Here is a 19,477-nt window from a genome sequence, read left to right on the forward strand (position 1 = left end):
GAGAACTGTTATCGATTGGGATTTGCTAAATCATTTCGAAGTAATAAAACATAAGAAAAGGTGTAAATAATCGATTGAATATTTAAAGACAATCCCGTTGCTAAGTTTTTTTATTTGACGTATCCTTAAATGAGTCCTACATTTATGTAACATATTTTTAATTATTTTCGTGCATAGTATACGCTGATACCGTTTGGCTGAAAAAACCTCGGACACCCTGTATTATATATATATAAAGTTTTTACGATTTCGACGGAAGAAAATAATTTATAGCTGTTCATTATTCCGTTCTTTTCTTCTTCGAGCACAACACTCATTTTTTAATTTAATTTTTATTATTTTATTTATTTTTTCTTCTTTTCTTTTTTTGTAGAAGTATACACGTTCACCATATTTTTTTTTGACGTATATGCATCGATATTCGTAAAGACAGGGAAAGTTATTTACGTTTTTCTTATAACGAATGTTAAGTACATTTGTGTGTGTTTGTATGTGTGTTCACGTTGCATATACTTCATTATTTTTTAACTCTGTTATAAAGAGTTTGTTTTTTCTTTTATTCAAATATATAGCAACATGTAAGACAGTACTTACACAAGTGTATACGTTAGAACACTCAAATCTTTCACTTGAGTTCCATATTATTATTTTGTATTTTTTTTTTTAGAAGTAAACTTCAATGTAAAATGTACATTTTATGGCATAGTACGCGGACGAAGGTACTGATTTTCAAAAACTATTTCTCACACTTTCTCTCTCTCTCTTTCGTACAGACTTGCATACATGCATACATACACAAATATTCATCATTGCACCTTTATTATCCCTAACGAAAGAAGAACACTCTTAGAACACAGTTATCTGAAAGATAAAACAATCTTTCTTTAAATGATCCTTTTTTCCTAAAGATAATCATTAACGATTGATTAGATGTCCATGTGTTTGTGTGAAAAGGCAAAACCAGTCTTTTATCATCGATTATTTGTCCCGATGATGAATTAATACATATAAGTTTGATTTAGTTTTATTTAGAATCTAGACTGGGTCGTGGCCTCACAGTCGACGAAAGTCACCCTCTTTGGTCTGATGGTGCCGCCCTCTGGCGGCAACCCCTAATGCTATACAGATATCTCTTGTATCTGTACTCGTTTTTTTATAGTATTGGTATTGCCAGGTGTGCTGCTACTCAGAGAACTTGTAGTTCTAACTGGTGGTTTTGGTGGTACTGGATCTTTGTGGATTGCATTACCAGCAGCAACATTTTGTTGTCCTGTTCTATTGTCCACTTTTATTTGTCCATCTTCGTTTATTGTTTGCTGTTGGCCTTGAGGAGGCTGCTGTTGCTGTTGCTGTTGCTGTTGCTGCTGCTGTTGTTGGTGTTCTTGAAGAGAAGGACTTCTGGCTAATGTCGTGTAAGATGGGGGTGGTTCTTGACTAGGTCTATTCGTATTTTCTGTAGCCTTAACTGCGACAGGTCTCGTGGTCATCGGTAAAGATTCTTGTCCATTCGGTGTACAATCCATAGCAGCTCTTTTTTTGTCGCGATCACGTTGATAATAAATGCCAGCGAATATGAGCATGTTTAAGACTAGTAGAATCAATCCAACACCAACTGTAATGGCTAATGCTGTTGTTGTACTGTAGTAATGACGAGAGGCTAGTCTTTGAAGTAATTCATTGTCCTCTTCGGATTCTTCTAAAATTGGGGTGATATTATCAGCTATTGTCTCGTCACCTGTTGATGTACTACAAGCTGTTGTCGAGGAGGCTCCACTGGTTTTGGTTGTACCCGTTAAGGGAAGTGGTGTATACCATTCGTCTCTAACTGGACCTGTTAAATAAATTATAATTGTTATTGTCTCGAGGAAAGGGTTAAAAAGTAAATTAATTATTTTGTCATTCTTTTTTCGGGATACTGGTAATGTAATATATATATATAGATTATACCCGCATAATAGTGTTCTTCCCGTTCACGAAAATGATGATGTCTCATAGAAACGTCATCGTCACCTGGTCGATGAAGTTGGGGTATCAGATTTAACCAGACAGCCATTTTGTGACCTCGATAATGACTCTTCATCTTAGGTTTCAAAGCTAGAATCATAGCGATCATATGTGAACATTATGAATAAATTGTAAAATATATGAATAAATTGTTTTTTTTTCTTTTTTTTTGTTTTAAATAATTTGTATACCTATCGTTAAATATTTTTGAGTATTAGTCTCATATTGTTCCCACGTTAGACCCCGAAAACGTGTTTTCTCTTTCGGTGTACCATAATCTACGGATTCAATTTTGTGTGGCTCGTTAGGGTTTCCGGTTTTAGCGAAGTTGGTGAAAAACGTGAGGACGGCTTCGGCGACACCCTGATCTTGTCGAGAATAATTACGAGGGAAGAAAGTACCACCTACTACCAATGGTAATCCAAAAATATATGGAATATCCTCTCCTCGTACGCTACCCAAACGCTGAAATAAAATAATAAACAAATTAATATATATATAAAATATACATAGGGTCTTCATAAACAATATTTATATTTTTATAAAAATAATATATTTAATGTTTTTATTTATTATTAGCCATTCTTATTTACCTATAAAAATTATATATATATATATATTTTATACAAATGAAAAGAAAAAAAGAGAAAATTGAACGAGGAATTTATTTGAACAAAATAATATCGGAGTAAAGAATTATTTAAAATCTAAAGTCATTTTTCTCTCAACGATCTGTCTAGTATTTACGATTGTAAACACAACGTAAGAACGTGGGTGGGTGCTCATTATAATTAACCGTATAAATGAGAAGTGAAGCGACTTTAACGTTACGACCAAGTTCGGGCTAATGAAACTTTCTGTGTTAAAATGGGAGAAAGTACCGTTCCTCTTCCTCTCCTTCTCTCTTTCTCTTTCTCTCTCTTCGTCTTTTTCTTTGCTTACGAAAAGGAGACGACGACGAAGAGGTAAAAGGTGACTCATTTCGCTAGTTAATCTCCGAGTGCACGTAAATAAGTTGGCTATACGGGTAATATACGTGACTATATAAAAAGTTAGAAAAAAAAAAATAAATATACCTGCATATATGAATATACATACAAAGAAAAAAGAAAAGAATATATACGTACAGGTAATTTTGAAAGTGGACTCGATCAATAAATGGAACACAAATTTATTTTTTAATACAAATTATTTTAATCAAATTTTGCAATATTCTGACTTATAAATCCACAATCATAATTATCAATACAGATACTTTTTTTTCTCATATATACATACATAGGAATATATATATATATATATATTTCCCTATCTCTTTCTTTTTATCTTTATTTCTTTGTCGTATATAAAGAAGTAGAGAAAAAGAAATGAAAGAAAATAGCTTTGGTGAAAATAACTAAGGAAGGATACAGGAGGATTCGCAATTAAGATGCATCCTCTCTTAATCTATGTTTAATCGTCGTTCCCTAAAGAGTTAAAGATAGTAGAAACGGAGTAATACTATTATGCATTAAACCTTTAAGTATCGTGATCGTTATTTTCCAAGATCTTTCTTAAACGAATCGCGTGCTTTCAAGTGGAATGAATTGCATCAAAGATTCTACTCGTTTAATTTGGAATCAAATCTTTTTTTCATCGCATTACGCACAATTGCTGGATTCAACAATATTTTTTTTTAAATTGAAGATAATATTTTCAAAATCCGTTAGTCGTCGTTTATCTTTTTATTCTTGATTTTCTTGATTTTTCTTCTTTTTTTATTCTCTTAGCTATTAATTTGCCTAACCTTCGTTTAAATTTTCCAAAGGTAATACGAACCCCTAGCTTCGAGTTTCGGTTTGACTCGAGCGAAGTCAAAGGGGGAGTTCGAATTTTCGTAATAATTTTCTCTCGGTAAAGAGAGAGAGAAAGAGTGAGAGAGAGAGAGGGAGATGGTGCTAGGTACATACACATACAAACATATATATATATATATATATATATATATACATATACTATTACACAGCTTGTACAAAGTTATGAAACGAACTATCATCCTTCGTTTGTGGCTCACTTGGAAGTTGATTAAATTTCCTACCCCGTTTTATATATGACCCTGGTGTTAGAAGTAGAACGATCGATTCGACGAAATCGTACGGAATTCAATCCTCAAAAGGGAGAAAGAGACAGATAGATAATGAAAGAATGAAAGAAATAAGAGAATTCTATCATGGGAAATGAAACGAATTATTTAAAAGATGTTCCTATCTAAAGGATACTGTCAATTCAAAATATATACATATATATATATATATACCTACATATGTATTACAGATTAAAAATATTTGATCATCTTACAAAATGGTAGACGCGATTCTAAAAAATATTTAATCGATATTACGAAAATACGTTTTGAACGAATAGAGTTATCTTTTTTTTGTCTTTATTACGGACGAAACACTTTCAAATCGAAAGTAATTATTCATTTATCGTACAAATAATTGATTTTCTGTATCAAAGCTTCTCGAAATTTTCCACTTGGCGATCATCATTGTCCGAGCAAGTATTTTCGCGATTCTGTGTATTGTTGCCAAAATTGTTTTGAATTTATTTTCGGTCCTTGCACGTCAAAGAATTATTAAGTTTTCTTCAAATTTCTATTATCCTCGAAATTAAATTATGCGACCTAGTTAATGGGGTCGGGGAAATCACACATTACGAAACCCTGTTATATGCAAATGCTACGAAAAATTGTATACGGCATTCATTTAACGTAAGTTAACTTTCGATCGATAACTTTATAAGGAAGTTAAATATATAATTTTAATCATTAGTAATAATACATTAAACGAAGAAGATTCGAGTTAATAACAAAGGCAAAATTAAGGATAAAATTTAAAAGATTACGATAGAAATTTTACGGAGAAGATAGAGTCTCCATTAATCTACGTCTTCAAAATCTTCACTTTATCTTTATCCCCCATATACATATAAAAATGATAATAATAATAATCATTACCATAATCATGATTATCATGATCATAGTCATGATGATCGTGACATCGTGTGGATTGTATTCATCGTCGTTATCATCATAGCCAGATCATGGAATATGGCATTTTAGATGAGAGAAACGTGATCGTCCTTTTGGTAATAAGCTTTCACTTCCTAACCCAGGAGTAGTGAACCAGGAGTGTCTTATTAAATCAACGTCTACGTCTTGAAATCATGGCTAGCAGTTGCCTTGAATGTTCATGGTGAAACATCGAGGAGTAAGAGTAGAAGATGAGAGGGGTGGTTTCTTGTTGTAAAGAGGGATGGATGGTAAATGTAGAGAACCTGGTAGTGGATACAGCAAGTAAGCTAAAGCTACGAATATCTAACACCTTAACTGAGAAGGTTGCTAAAGTTTACGTTGAGAAGCAACCTTCTCTCTCTCTCTCTCTCTCTCTTTCTCATTTTGCATCTATATTTCTTGCTCTTGGTCTTCTGCCCTAACTATCCCTATATCTAACCTTTTCTCCCTTTAGCAAGTCGAGTTAATAAAGTTAACTCAGACTTAAGCAGTCTCTCTCTCTCTCTCTTTTCTCTTTTTCTCTATCTACCTATCTCTCTTTCTTTCCATCCATCTATCTGCTTTTGGCTTTGCCTTGGCTCAACCTTTCTTCATTCGAGAGGCATCTTAAACGAAATTCTTCCTCATTCCTCACCCTTCAGTCTCGTTTTTGGCCCCTGGTCCCACTAACCCATCATCCCTTTTACCTTACCTTCGAGAATCTTGTATAAGAAAACTTTAGGAAGAAGGATCCCTCTTCTTTAGCTTCGGGCAAAAAATTGCCCGGTGGTACAAAAGTATTAATAGAAAAAGACTCTTTGAAGATATCGACGAGTTAAGAGATATCCGTGATTTCTTTCAAAATATTTTCTTTACGATTTTGTCTTAATAATTATGATTAAGTTAAATAAGTAGAGATAAATACGAAAGAAAATTATATTTTACGATTGGAGGATTTATTTCAAATGTAAAATCAATTAAAATGGTGTTATTCATTCGAGGTAGTATTTTAAATTAATGATCAGCATTTATAAGCAAATATTTGCAGTCTGTATTAAAAATAATTATTAAAATGGTCAGCATTTCTTTTGAAATAAATGGTCAGTATTTATAATTAAAAATATTAAAATGTACTCTTTTATTAATATATCATTTTAAATGTAACCTTTTATTTAACAAAAATGTTGACTCTAAAAAAATAAAGAAAAAATAAAAGTAAGTAAGTAATAATAATAAAAACGGACCTTAAGATGGCCGCTGTCCTTGGTCTGATAATCGAAGTGATAAAAATAAGTCTTGGCTCCTCTTCTAGCATGATAAAATGCAATCCTCATTAACGGTGCCACTGTGTGACCATCGCTAAGTGCTTCCATTGTTGAATCACGTATTATTATAGGATGTAGAACAGGCTTGTCCCAATCTGTGTATTCGTTCCTCACTGCCGAAAATATCTCGTTGAGATGATAAACGTAAGCGTTTCGAATGAAGGTACGTAAGATCCGATTTCGATGATCCTCTTCGAAGCCAAACTGAATATCATTCGCGTTAAAGTCGAGATTGGATTCGGTACTGGAAACTCCGAGGATCAAGGGTACCTTTATAAAGGCATCACTGGCTCGTTCCATGTCAAGACCTGGATCAGGATTGTTTTGGTCCACGGGTAAGCCCGGTCCTATTCGGGGCACGAATCTATTTTAACAAAATTATTTATTATTTCAATAGATTTTTTCTCTTATATGTTTTCTTTTAATTTATTATATTTATTTTATTATTATATAATAATTAATATTTTTGTGTGTGTTATAATAAGACGATATTTATAAGAGAATCAATTTAATCATTTTATTATATATTTTTTATTTTTTTTTTGTATATATATGTGTATGTGTATGTAAATTAAATACATGCTATTATATGGTAAAATATTTAAAATTGTAAATTATATTTACTTTTATTTGATTTAATATATTAAATGTAACGTACACATTCGATTGAATCGAATGGTTTATAAAGCATTTGATAAGAAAAAGAAATAAAATATAAATAATTTTTGTTAAATACCTGATCTCAGGAAGTTCGACAGACATTAGAGCTTGCAAAGATACACCACGAAGACAATCAGCAATATCTTCGTCGTTTTCAGTAGGACAGCCTATTTGTTCAGCAACTTTGATCCTAAGATCGTTCGGATCGTGTACAGAAGCCCATGGGCTCAAAGCCGAGCCACTTGACAATACAACACGATGAAATAGACCTGGAAAAAGAAAAAACAAAAGAAGAAAAAAAGAAAATTTAAATAGAAGTAAAAAGTATAAATATAAGAAGTGAAAATAAAAAAGAAATATACGAGTGTTAAAATATGTCGTAGTTTTGTATAGGATAAGTAACAATATGCGAGAATAGTAGGTAGTAAAGTTTTTCATTCTGCTCGACACACTACTTCAACTTATTATTCGTAAAATACTTCAGATAAACTTTATACGGCTTGAAAGATATTGTCAAATTGTAAAACAGTACTTTATTCGAGTTATATGACTTTTGTATGTACATAAATATACGTATATACACGTATGTAAGTAAATATAAACGCGTACTAATACATTTACCATGTACATGAATATATATGGATATTTTCTATTATCTTAGTATTTGTTAGAATTTATATACGTATGTATGTATGTACGACAGCTGAAATACCCGAGTCGGTGCGTGTTTACGAGGTAAGAAAACCTTAGTAAAATAATACGTCGTTAAACCTTATGTCGTTATAAATTCTTATCTAAGCGTTTATTAGGTTAATAAACTTTAGATACACTAAGGGACATTGTATTACCTTTATTAAGATATAATTCAAGATCTTTTTCATACTTGTTTTTACTCGAAAAAAATAAGTAAAATAATTTGATATTAATTATTCGTCTAATTTTGTTTTTTTTTGGGGGGGGGGAAATTTTTTTTTTCATTAATTATACATTTTTAATTTAGATTATTAGATACTTTTACAATGAATTTCTAATTTCTTCTTTAGTTCTTTCATATAATTTCATTTACATATACGTTTAAAAAGGAATGAATAGAAAAGGAAAATATTTAACAATAATTTGCACAATACAGAAGCATATAAATTGCATTTTATGAAAAAATGTATATAGTACATTTTAGAAAATAAATTCTATTCCGTTGCATATTTTTCTACCCGTTTGAAAATTTATTTTCATCTTAAAGAAAAAAACACATAAACGCGCATACACAGAAACACACACACATAGAGAGAGTTAGTATATGGGGTATCATCTTTCGACAAACTTTTATAAGGCGAATAAAATGAGCTTCGAGCCTATGTTAGTAGAACATAATAGTGATGTCTTTTTTCTCTTTTTTTTTTTCTTTCTTTCTTTCTTTCTCTCCTCCTCCTCCTTCTCCACCCTCTGCTTTCTATCCTTTCAACGACAAAATTCTTCTCTATCGATTTTCTACCACACAAGTCGGGCAACTTCGGTCCTTACTATCTTCTCAATTTCGTTTAAGAAAAGTATTTTTCATGTAAAGTCGATGCATGTAACTTTAAACTAAGCAATGCAAACCTCTTTTACGTTACGTCTTATCGACGAAAAATATTTTCTCTTTATACGAAACGTTTTATCGTGAGAAACATTGAAATAATATATCGAATGACGATAACAACAACAACAGCAGAGAAAAAGAAAATGTAAGGGGAAGAAAAGGAATGGGAAAGATATGTTATAGATTTAAAAAAAAAAAAAGAAAAAAAAAAAACAAAGGATTCTAACGTTTTCACGATTCAATATTTGTACTAACATACCTACCAGCATAAAACTTTCAAAGTTTACTCTAAATATTATTATTTGTAAAACGAATCAAAATATGTGGGAAAGATAAAGATGAAAGGAGATAAATGTTTGTCGAAATGTAATCCATCGTTTTATATATATATATATATGTGTGTGTATAAAGAAAAAGTGTACGTGTGCATTTTTATTTGATTTCTTTCTTTCATACTTTACATAAGAGCATTTTTTCCCTTTTCTTTTTTTATTTCTTTCTTCCTTCCTTCCTTCATTCCTTTTACTCTTCGTTCTATTTTTTAATACTATTATGTATAAATGACGTGTGACGTGTTCTCGAATAATCTTTTTCTTGAAAGAACGCCAATACTCAATATTATTGTACATGCATAATTTTATTTTATTTTATTTTTTTCCAATGGCGAATAAAAGATGATTTTTCTTGTTCATATTTTAAATTTAAACCGTTGGAAATGATGATTAATTGTTAAATTTGATAAATTCAATTTTTTCCGTTATTTCTGGCGTTGTTATGCGACGATTAGCATCCATCATCGCCTTTATTTTGCCGTAATTTAATTCATCGAACGATCTAAACGTGATCAATTATTTTGGTCTATTTTTGTTTTACAATTTAGATAAAAAGAAAATAAATAAAATCCGTAATACACAAAAAGAAGAATGAAAAAAATCATCTCCGAGGGAAAATCTTCAAAAATGATGCAACTAAAGAAGTAACGGAGAGGAAATTGTGTGCCTTTCGTTAACGTTAACTACCCAGCAAGATTAAAGGTAAACAAGATGCTACATCTCGTTTTGTTTCATGGATAAAGAAATTCTTCCTCTCTTACTTTTTCTCCTTCTCTTTTTATTCGTAGTTTTTCCTTGCACACGTACAAGGTGAATTGTTCTATTTTATCCCTTCATTTCACTAATTTGTTTTTCTCTCATTCTCACAAATAATGAAATTAAATGAGAAATATCTTTCATTGTAACTAAATTAACTAAAATGAGTGAAGAAGAAGAAGAAAAAGATTATTCTAGGAATGGATGTAACAAGAAATGTAAGAAGACGCATAATTTAATGGTCAGTATTTTATAGTACTATGATATTATGTATGCATGAATGCATGGATGAAGAAATTGAACTGATAAATCAAATTGTTTTCGTTCATGGATGACATTTTTATTATTTTATTTCTCGTGTATATTTTTCATATTGATTGATCAAAAAATATGAAATAATTTGTTAAATAAATGATCAGTATACGTGGGTGAGTTAAAACGTATCGAACCTGACATAGAAATCATTTTTCTTTTCTGTCAAATTCATTTTTATTTTTTTACGCGCGTAACCTGAAAATATTTAGATAATTTTTAAGTGTTAATGGAAAAATGTTCTTTCGCGTATTTAATGAGAATTAATATTATTTGATAATAATATTTGATTATAAATATCGTTGATTTATTGAAAATACCGATCAGATTATTAGCTATCTTATATTTCTCTGTTGGAAGAAAGGTTTCTTTAAATTATGGATCGTTTGTCAAAGAAAATCATAATTTTATGTACATATATAAAATATATTCAGGATGTAGATACGTACTAACGTATAAATATCTATGTCAAAAGTTAATAATAATTTGATTTAGGTAAAAGTATGCATATAGAAAATATTTGTATATATGATGATCTTCTATTTGCGTAAGGCATATATGAGAAAAGTTCTTTTAAACGAGGATATATTTCATTTTCGAACGAAGAAAGCTTTAAGTTAAAATTTGAAGTAGACTCAACAGTAGTTGCACTTACTAAGATGCATAGTTTGCCTCTTCTATCCTATTCCTTTTACCACTATCTACCATTCGTGAGAGGCAACATTTCCCATGTAAATTACTTCCATGAATTTCCTGGAAAATTTTATGCTCTCGCACAAATGGCCACGGTGAAACGTGAAAAATTAAATCTTTGTTTGCCCGGTATCACGTCCTATGGGGTTTTAATACCTCGTGGAAGGGGGAAAGACAAAAAATTCGAGATTGGGCTTACAAATGTATTCGATTTGTAGAGAGAAAAGAATAATACTAAAAATGTATACGCAGGTTGGAAAGGATTTTTTTTAAAAAAAAAGAAACAACAATATAAAGGAAATTGAATTTCATATGAAATCAACGTTTCTGGTTTTTGAAAGGGGAAAATACAAGAATGTAAAATGAAAAGGATAAATCTAGTTTTTTCGTATACTTTCGCGAATAGAATAAATTAAAAACATATTGTATAATTAATATTTTACGATTTTAAATTAATATCGAGACATTTTGGATGTAAATTGTAAAAAGAATTTGTTTATAAATTGAGATTGAAAAGAAAAAAGGTATTAAAAAATACCTTACAATTATAATCGAACCTTTCAATTTTTTCTCTCTCTCTTTTTTTTTAAATAAATAAATAAATAAATAAATAAATAAATACGGTTCAATCTAAAATAAAGATTTACAAATCGTTTTGATAATATTTAAAATAACCTGACGAAAAGAAAAAAAAAAAGAAAATAAAATAACGGATCAATTAAGAAATCCAAATTAGAAAAAGAAAACAAACGAACAAACGTGATTTATTTTAATTAGATTTAAAATGAAGATCGAGAGATCGATCGTTGTTGTAAATTTTTAAGAAAGATAGAAAGAAAAAAAAGGGAGGGGGAAGGAAGGAAAAGGGATGGAATCATAGAAACGAGGGCTCGTAATCGTTTTAAGAGGGTCAGGTCGTTCATCGAAGTGGAAAAGGTCGAGCGATGGTCAGCCAATGCGTGAGAACGAATGAACGAACGAACGAACGAACGAACAAACGGGAGGGAGAGAGAAAGAGATAGACGATAGACCAAGCGGCTTTTTTTATCGTTGGCCTTTCTTCCCACTCGTTACGTCCTTAAGCCATTTCTCAACCGGTGAATCGATCGTTCGCCCTCGCGAGTATAATCGTGAAAGCGGTCGAGTGTGATTCCTGCCAATTGTCCGATTCACCGAAAGCTCGGCGCATGCGTTTTATACTCGTTTATACGTTCTGATAACGAAGAAAGTAAAAAAAAAGATAAAGGGGGAGAGAGAGAGAGAGAAGGGAAATAGCTTTCATTCCACTTGAATGGATTAACTCGCTAATTGTGTAAGTGGAAAAAAAAAAGATACGAGAAAAATTAGCATAATCAATTGGTCAGTAATTAAAAAAAATATCTATGATTTTTTTTTTTGGTCTTTTTATTTATTATTTAAATCGATTTTATTTTAATTCTGATTTAGCGAGTATATTTTTATAGTATTCAAATAATTTAATGTATTAATTGTTAATATTTATTGTAGAGTGAAAAACAAAAGATTTCGGTAATAGATGATATTAATAAAAAGTTATTATTATAATAGAAATATTGAATGAAATAATAATCATAAAAATTTGTATCGTTATAATAAATAATAATAATAATGAGAGGAATTTGATTTAACGTAAAAATAAACAAATAGTGTGTGTTTTATAGAGAAAAGTCGAAAATGGTAAAGAACTTTTGAATGACTACGAAGGATGAGTTGATTCTCACTAACATAAGCCATTTCCTGAAAAATGCCCTTGCTTGTAGTAGGAAATCGTTGAAACTAGAACAAGCAGCGGTTTACATCTCGCAAAATACTTCCCTTTCGATCTTCCTTTCCTGAATTCGCGTGTTCGCAAGCTCCTTTTCTCGGTCTGCTAAATTACACGATTTCCGAGAGATTTCGGACCTGTATAGGATGCTTCTCACGTATCTTCTTGAATCACTCTAATACTTTATTGAATAATTCGAAGCTTAGGTATTATGTGTTCCTACTATGGATCTATTTAATATAATTAATTTTCTTTTTTTTATTTCTCAAAAAAAAAAAAAAATAATCAGATTTTTTCCTTCCTTTTTAAGGGAATTATTTAGAATTCAATTAATTGGTGGATTCAATCAATCTGTTCAACGTAATCTATCGATTTGAAATTTTTTTTCTTTTAATCTTAATAAATTTTATTATCATTGTTATATTTTTTATTTAAAATAATAAAACGTAGAGGGAGAGAGAAAGAGAGATAAGAATAATATTATAGAATATTTATATATAAAACCGAGTAACATTGTTTTTATTATTCGTTCATTTTTAAATTCGTTTATCAACAATCCTTACCGTCTATTTGCTTAACTTGTAAAACCGAGTTACATATTTTCTTCGTAAAATTTTAAAATAGTGTATAAAAAATGTAAAAGCAGTAGACGAAATTTAATATTACATATTTTACTCTGAGAAACTTTACAGTACTTTTACCGTAAATTTTTACATAAACCTTTTCGAAGTGAGTGCCCGATCAGAGTATAAGCATATATACATACACAACTAAAAAAAATTCTACTTTTCAGATATAACAGAAATAAATTCGACCAATAATTATTAACAGTATTATTATAATAATCAATTTTTAATTATCCAAAAAAGAAAAATGAAAAATAACAAAATCTAATATTATGTATAAGAAACAAAAACTGATAAAGATACTACTCTTCTAAAAGATTTAAAATTCAGTTTTAAAATTCATAAAGAACATAAACACAACATTTTCCCCGAGATTTTATCTTTCAACGGTTTTTACTTTATCTTCTACGGTAAATTGCTACGTAAACCTTTCCAAAGTGAAAGTCGGATCAAATAAGAGTTAACATCAGTAGAAACGGGTATCTTTCTCTCACAGAGATAGAAGAGAAATTAACTAGACCGTTTGGTAATGGACCGATTTCCTCGAGTAATTTCAAGAAGACGCGCAACCATCTACTATTTTTCTTCGGCTTTTCCGGTAGTGCGTCAAGTCGACTGCACCGTTACGTCGACTTTTCCGACGTACAACATCGTGGTGATGAACGGGGGGAGGGGTTGTGACACGAAGGAAGAAGGAAGTCGAGGAAGTAAGACCGGTAAAAAAAAAAACAAAAAAAAAGTAACGCGTACCTTGTCTTTTTATTTTCTTTCTTTCTTTTTCTTTTTTTTTTTCATTTCCTTTAGGAAAACGTTTTGTTCTTCTTCGAGAATCTACCGACTCGACCTGTTTTGGCATATTTCTTTCTTTATTTTTGTTAAGGTCAAAGAAAGAGAGAAAGAGGGTGGGTGGGGGGGAAAGAGAGAGAAAATAATTCACGCTTTTTCCGTGGTCTTCCACACGGATATTCTTCTTCTTTTTCTTCTTCCACTTCCTCTTCCTCTTCCTCCTTTTCTTCTTCTCCTCCTTCTACTATTATCCTTCCATCTTTTCTTTTATTTCTCTTTTTTTTTCATGTGCATTTCCTTTTCTTTTCCCAAAAGATTGCTCTCGTTGGTATACCTATCGCGTACGTTGAGAAAGAGTACGTGCTCTTAGAAAATTAAAGTCGAAGAAATTAAAGCGATAAAGTGTAAAAAAAGAAAAAAAAATTAAAAAAGAAAAAAAATAGCGTCGTACGGGAGTAATGAATACTCGTGTAAAAGTTTTCTAAACATATATCTATAAATATATGTACGTATATTTATATTTATATATATATTATACATACGTAATGCAACCTATATATGTGTATGCATATTACATATACACGTGTGTGTGTATATAGGTTAAATATTGAATGCAAGTCGAGCAAAGTTGTTGAAGAGGACGCATAAATGTCGAACGTGTCCTTAAAAATATATGCTAAATTTATCTCTTTTCATTTATTTCTTTTTTGATTTCTTTCCTATTCTCTCTCTCTCTCTCTTTCTTTCTTTCTTTTTTTCATTTGTCATCTTTATATATCTTACTGGTGTAATTAATTAATCATTATCGATTGGCTTACTTACCTTTACCATAAGGAGCAAGAAGTAAAAGATTTACGAGTGCAGCACCAGTGTCGTGACCCATTAAAGTGATCCTTGTTGGGTCACCACCAAAGGCACCGATATTTTCACGAACCCAACGTAAAGCCATTGCTATGTCCTTTAATGCTAAGTTTCCACCTGATCCTGTTGTCCTGTCTGGGAAAGGACGAGTTCTGAGGAATCCTAGAAAACATTTTATAAACATATTTTATTAGTTTTAATTCAGTTTTATACATACAAATTTATTACATAAAATTAATTAAAAATATTTATGTATTATATATAAAAACATAATAATAATTTATAATTTAAATTAAAATTATCAAAAGATAAAAAAGCACGGGATCTGAGAATAAACAAATAATAGGATATAATGATCCCGGTAAAAGAATAAAAATAAAACTAAACAAAAAATATTATAAATATATAAATAAATAATATATTTTTTAATTTACCTAATATTCCTAAACGATAATTAAGCGTAATGACAATAACATGACCAGCACTGGCCAATACAGATCCATCATAAATATTTCCCGAACCCCATTCGAAACTTTCACCGTGCACGTACACCATAACTGCATATGGTGCTTCCAATCCAAGGGATCCTGTAAAACATTTTTCTGTTAAATCGCACAAGAAAACGAGAACAAGATGATGATAGGACGATTATAGATAAATCATCGCAAACGATGATAGTACGAGAGATGCATCAGCATTTTTTCAACGAATAAAATTCATTTATAAAATTAGATCTCTTTTTTTTTATATCTATCTCTACTTCTCTCTCTCTCTCTCTTATTCTCATGGGGACGAAGTATAAGTAACATTGAAACGTGCTAAGCTATTTTCACTTGGAATATAATTTTGATTTCTCACGAAGTAAAATGGAATTCTATTATTCCCAACTATCGAGAAGATTTCTTATTGAATTTTATTGGAAATTGGAATTCTTAACAGGAATTTGAAATATCGATGTCGATTATCGATATATGATTTGATATGTTTGATGAATTGCTTAATATTACAGTTTATTGTTTATCTCCTTCTTTATCTTTTGAAAAATATTATTTTTTATAATTTCATCTTCTTGTTTTAAAGAGTATGAAAATTCAAGGATTAAAAAAAAGGATTAAAAATGATAATTTATTTACCGCTTCCGGGTATATACAAATTCAAAAAGAGACAGTCCTCGCTTTGATTGGTCAAAAATGCGAGTAAACGTTTCAATTGTTGATATCTGCCGACAGGCATTTGCAATAATGCGACAGTTTCGTTGCTGATGTTCGGATGATTTTGGGGACAAACGGAACCATAAGTTTCCGCCAATTTCACACCGTTCCAAGGTATCGGTGAAATTGGTGCACGAAATCTTAGATCTCCGATTGGTGGTGCGGCGTATGGAATACCACGAAACACCTCTACTGGATCCAAATGTTTGCTGTTAAATTCCTAAAAACATACAAAATAATAAACATATATTTAAGTATAAGTTATCAATCGTATGATATAATCATAATAATTCTATTCGTAATTAACAAACGTGCGTAAATAAGTTGTATCATTGTTACTATAATCGTATTTATAATATAATTCATATGAATATTAATGAGATAAATTAATAATTAAATAAAATATACATACGAGCACATACGAAAAATATGAAAAATTATGAATTCAAAGAAATTTAATGGTTTGAATGGTTTAAAAGGAATACGAGGAATAAAAGAAGAGTCAGGGAATTGTTACAAAATAAAATAAAGCATAAATGATGTAAATGAAATATATCAATTAATAAATTCCCCAGATTAATGTATTAAATGAATACACATCAAATATTCCGTAGGACCACTTCGGATTTGGAATTTTCTTCAAAATTGTGTGGGAAATTAAATAGATATTTAATTTATTTAAATTAAAACATGATCGTATGAAATGTTTCATGATATCATTAGTAGGTATATAATAATCATTTATGCAGAAGCGAACCACGTTCATTTTATACGAGTAAATGTGTAAAGAGGTTGCGACCGAATAAAATTTAATGGTTAGAGCAAGTGCGGTTAAAAAGTCGCATGAAAATAGTGTCAGTAGATATCCGATATATTAAATTAGTTCGATAATGTCATCACGATTTTTTCTTTTAGTTAAGAACCATTCTTGATAACTATTCCTTTCTCCCTTCACCCCCCTCTCTCTTATTTTTTTCTCTTTTTCTTTCCATTATTTCTCTCCATTTCTCTCTTTTAATTTTTTCTTTCTTCCTTTCACGTTAAATTCTTTCTACCTCGCACAATTTTCTCTCTCTCTCTCTTCAATTTCTCATCGAATGTTATTTCTTTCTTCTATTCTTTCAAAATACTTTCCTCTCTCTCTAAATTCTTTCCATCTCAATTTGCTTTTTCTCTCTCTAAACTTTTCCTTTCTCTATCTTCTATCCCTTTTCTCAAATCTTTCTCAGTTTATTTCGTTCTATTTCTAAATTCTGTCTGTTTCTCAATTTGTTTTCTTTTTTCTTTTCCTCTCTCACTCTCAATCCTATCATCCTCAATTGCTTCTCTCTCTCTCTCTCTTCTATTTCTCTTTCTTAATTTTGTTTCCTTTCTCTTTCTAAATTTGTTCTTTAATTCTCTCAATTCTCACACTTACCCTCACTTCTGTCACCTTTCTAACCGTATTTTTTTTTTTTGGAAAGATAGGAAGAGTATGAAAAATAAAATAAAAAAAAAAAAAAAGAAAAAAGAAAATTCTTCAGTCCGGCCGCTTCTTGAAAGCAATTATAGGCGGAAGGACCAATAAATCTCGTGTGGTGGGCGTCGACGTTAATTGCACCTTTCGGGTGCCCTTGGGGACAGGCGAGACCATTGAAATCTCGACGCTTCGGCCTTGCATCCGGATGAAATCACGAATTCCCATTAACCTTTCGCGTCCTGGTGTTATTTGGGTGGGAATGAAAAAAAAAAAGAAAAAAAAAACGAAGGAAAAAAAGTAAAAGACTTCTAGCGAAAGAGAGAGAGAGAGAGAGAGAGGAGCCAAAAAAATGGGATTGACGAGAAAAAAAAAATATATTGGGGGGAAAAAAAATAAACGAGCAAAAAGAATTGCATTCGTCCAATAGCCCGGCCTCTAACACCCGCCCTTATTCCCTTCCCGCATCACCTGACCCTTCTCTCTCTCTCTCTCTCACACACACACATCTACATACTAGTTTATCACTCTTTGGCTAGCATTAAAAATTAACGGCAGCCACGTGGTAACCCTATAACCGACCTTTTTCGTTCTATTTTTTGCGTGCGTGTGCGTGTGTTGTCGTTTTTTTATTTTTTTTTTAATTTTTTTGCCCTTTTTTTCGTTCAATTTTTTTCCAAGGCCCTCCTACAACGGAGCACAGTCAACACCCAGTGTCGACATGCGTGCCGTTATTTTTCTACCCTTGGGAGGAAAAGGATGACGTGTTACTACATTCTCCCTCTTTCCTCTCTACCCTCTATCTTTCACTATCTTTTTTCTCTCATACATACATATACATATATATATATATGTAGACACACACGCGCGTGCTCGCACACTCTTTCATCAGCATTTGCCTTTTTTTACTTTTCCCTGTGGCTGGCTAGTCATTCGCCAATATCCATGAACAGTAAACTCATCGTCCATAAACGATGAGTGTACACACCCCATCTTTTTATCTATCCTTTTTTCTTTCTTTCTTTCTTTCTTCTTCCCTCTCTTTTTTTTCCTTTTACCTCATTTATTTTTTTTGTAAATAATTATACTCTTCGATCTCTCTTTCCCGCAACGATTAAAAAGTTATAATAGTAATCGGATTACAACTTTTCTAACGAAGGCTACTTCTTTTCTATTCTTTTATTTTGTTTTTTATTTTATTCTCTCTCTCTCTCTCTCTTTCTTTCTTTTTCTATCTCTTTCTATCTCTCTCTTTGTTTTCTTTTTCTTCTCAAATTTTCCTCTCCGATGCTCGCAAACTCGATAGAGGAAAGTTCAGCAACGGTTTTCCTATCTTCTTCGTTCGGCCAAACTCGTTCACCCCTGGAGTATAATTTTAAAGGGTGGCCTTAGGTCGAATCACCACCACTGGACAGGTACCATCCGATCGATACTACACAGAGTTACGTTCAACCCGCCCCCTTCTACTAAAAATGTATCCAACGAAGGCTTATATTTGTGGGGAGCGTTCGAACGGAAAACGGAAGTTCTTTGACCTGACAGCCCCAAACTTCACGATCTTCCAATCGGTATTACCGAGCTTGCAAATAGACTAACGGAAGATCTAAGAGAGTGAGAAATTGAAATGGATATTCAAAGAAATTCCCCATACACATATATAGAAATATACGAATTCATTAAATAATTAATTATTTTCTAAATGGATTTTTAAAAATACAAAATGAGGAATAAAATATAAGAAATAAATTAATTAATTATGTGATATATATTTTCAGTGTAGAATCTATATATTATATTCATATAGTTATTTATGATTGATGTGTGCTATGCGTAGATATGTGTACTCATGTGTACACGTGCGAGTATGTGCCAGTAATAATGAAAATAAACTAAGATATAAAAATTGCAAAAATTGATTTTACGATTTATCATAGATACGAATTATTTAGATTACAAATTAAATAATAAAATGAATTACTTTTTTTCTGTTTTCTTAATTTCAACCACTTTTCTAGTTACCGATACACCCAAGTGTGTTTATGTTTGTATATATATATAT

At 31.0% G+C, this 19,477-nt stretch overlaps 1 protein-coding gene across 13 annotated transcripts in view; it reads right to left on the bottom strand.

Moving 5' to 3' along the window:
- Positions 1-448: 448 nt before the first annotated feature.
- The window catches only part of LOC122524349 (neuroligin-4, Y-linked-like), a 131,107-nt gene continuing 112,078 nt past the window's right edge, over positions 449-19,477 (bottom strand). For all 13 annotated transcript variants that reach the window (XM_043646546.1, XM_043646545.1, XM_043646547.1 and 10 more), the window contains 8 exons: positions 15,885-16,182; positions 15,186-15,338; positions 14,713-14,913; positions 7,100-7,292; positions 6,283-6,727; positions 2,196-2,469; positions 1,948-2,094; positions 449-1,831 (listed from right to left, as the gene is read on the bottom strand). In XM_043646546.1, coding sequence (XP_043502481.1) covers positions 1,119-1,831; positions 1,948-2,094; positions 2,196-2,469; positions 6,283-6,727; positions 7,100-7,292; positions 14,713-14,913; positions 15,186-15,338; positions 15,885-16,182 — 2,424 coding nt within the window. In that variant the 3' untranslated portion in view covers positions 449-1,118. The remainder of the gene's footprint in view (positions 1,832-1,947; positions 2,095-2,195; positions 2,470-6,282; positions 6,728-7,099; positions 7,293-14,712; positions 14,914-15,185; positions 15,339-15,884; positions 16,183-19,477) is intronic.

Source organism: Polistes fuscatus, unplaced genomic scaffold, assembly GCF_010416935.1.
Source record: "Polistes fuscatus isolate 324 unplaced genomic scaffold, CU_Pfus_HIC Scaffold7, whole genome shotgun sequence".
Classification (NCBI taxonomy): domain Eukaryota; kingdom Metazoa; phylum Arthropoda; class Insecta; order Hymenoptera; family Vespidae; genus Polistes; species Polistes fuscatus.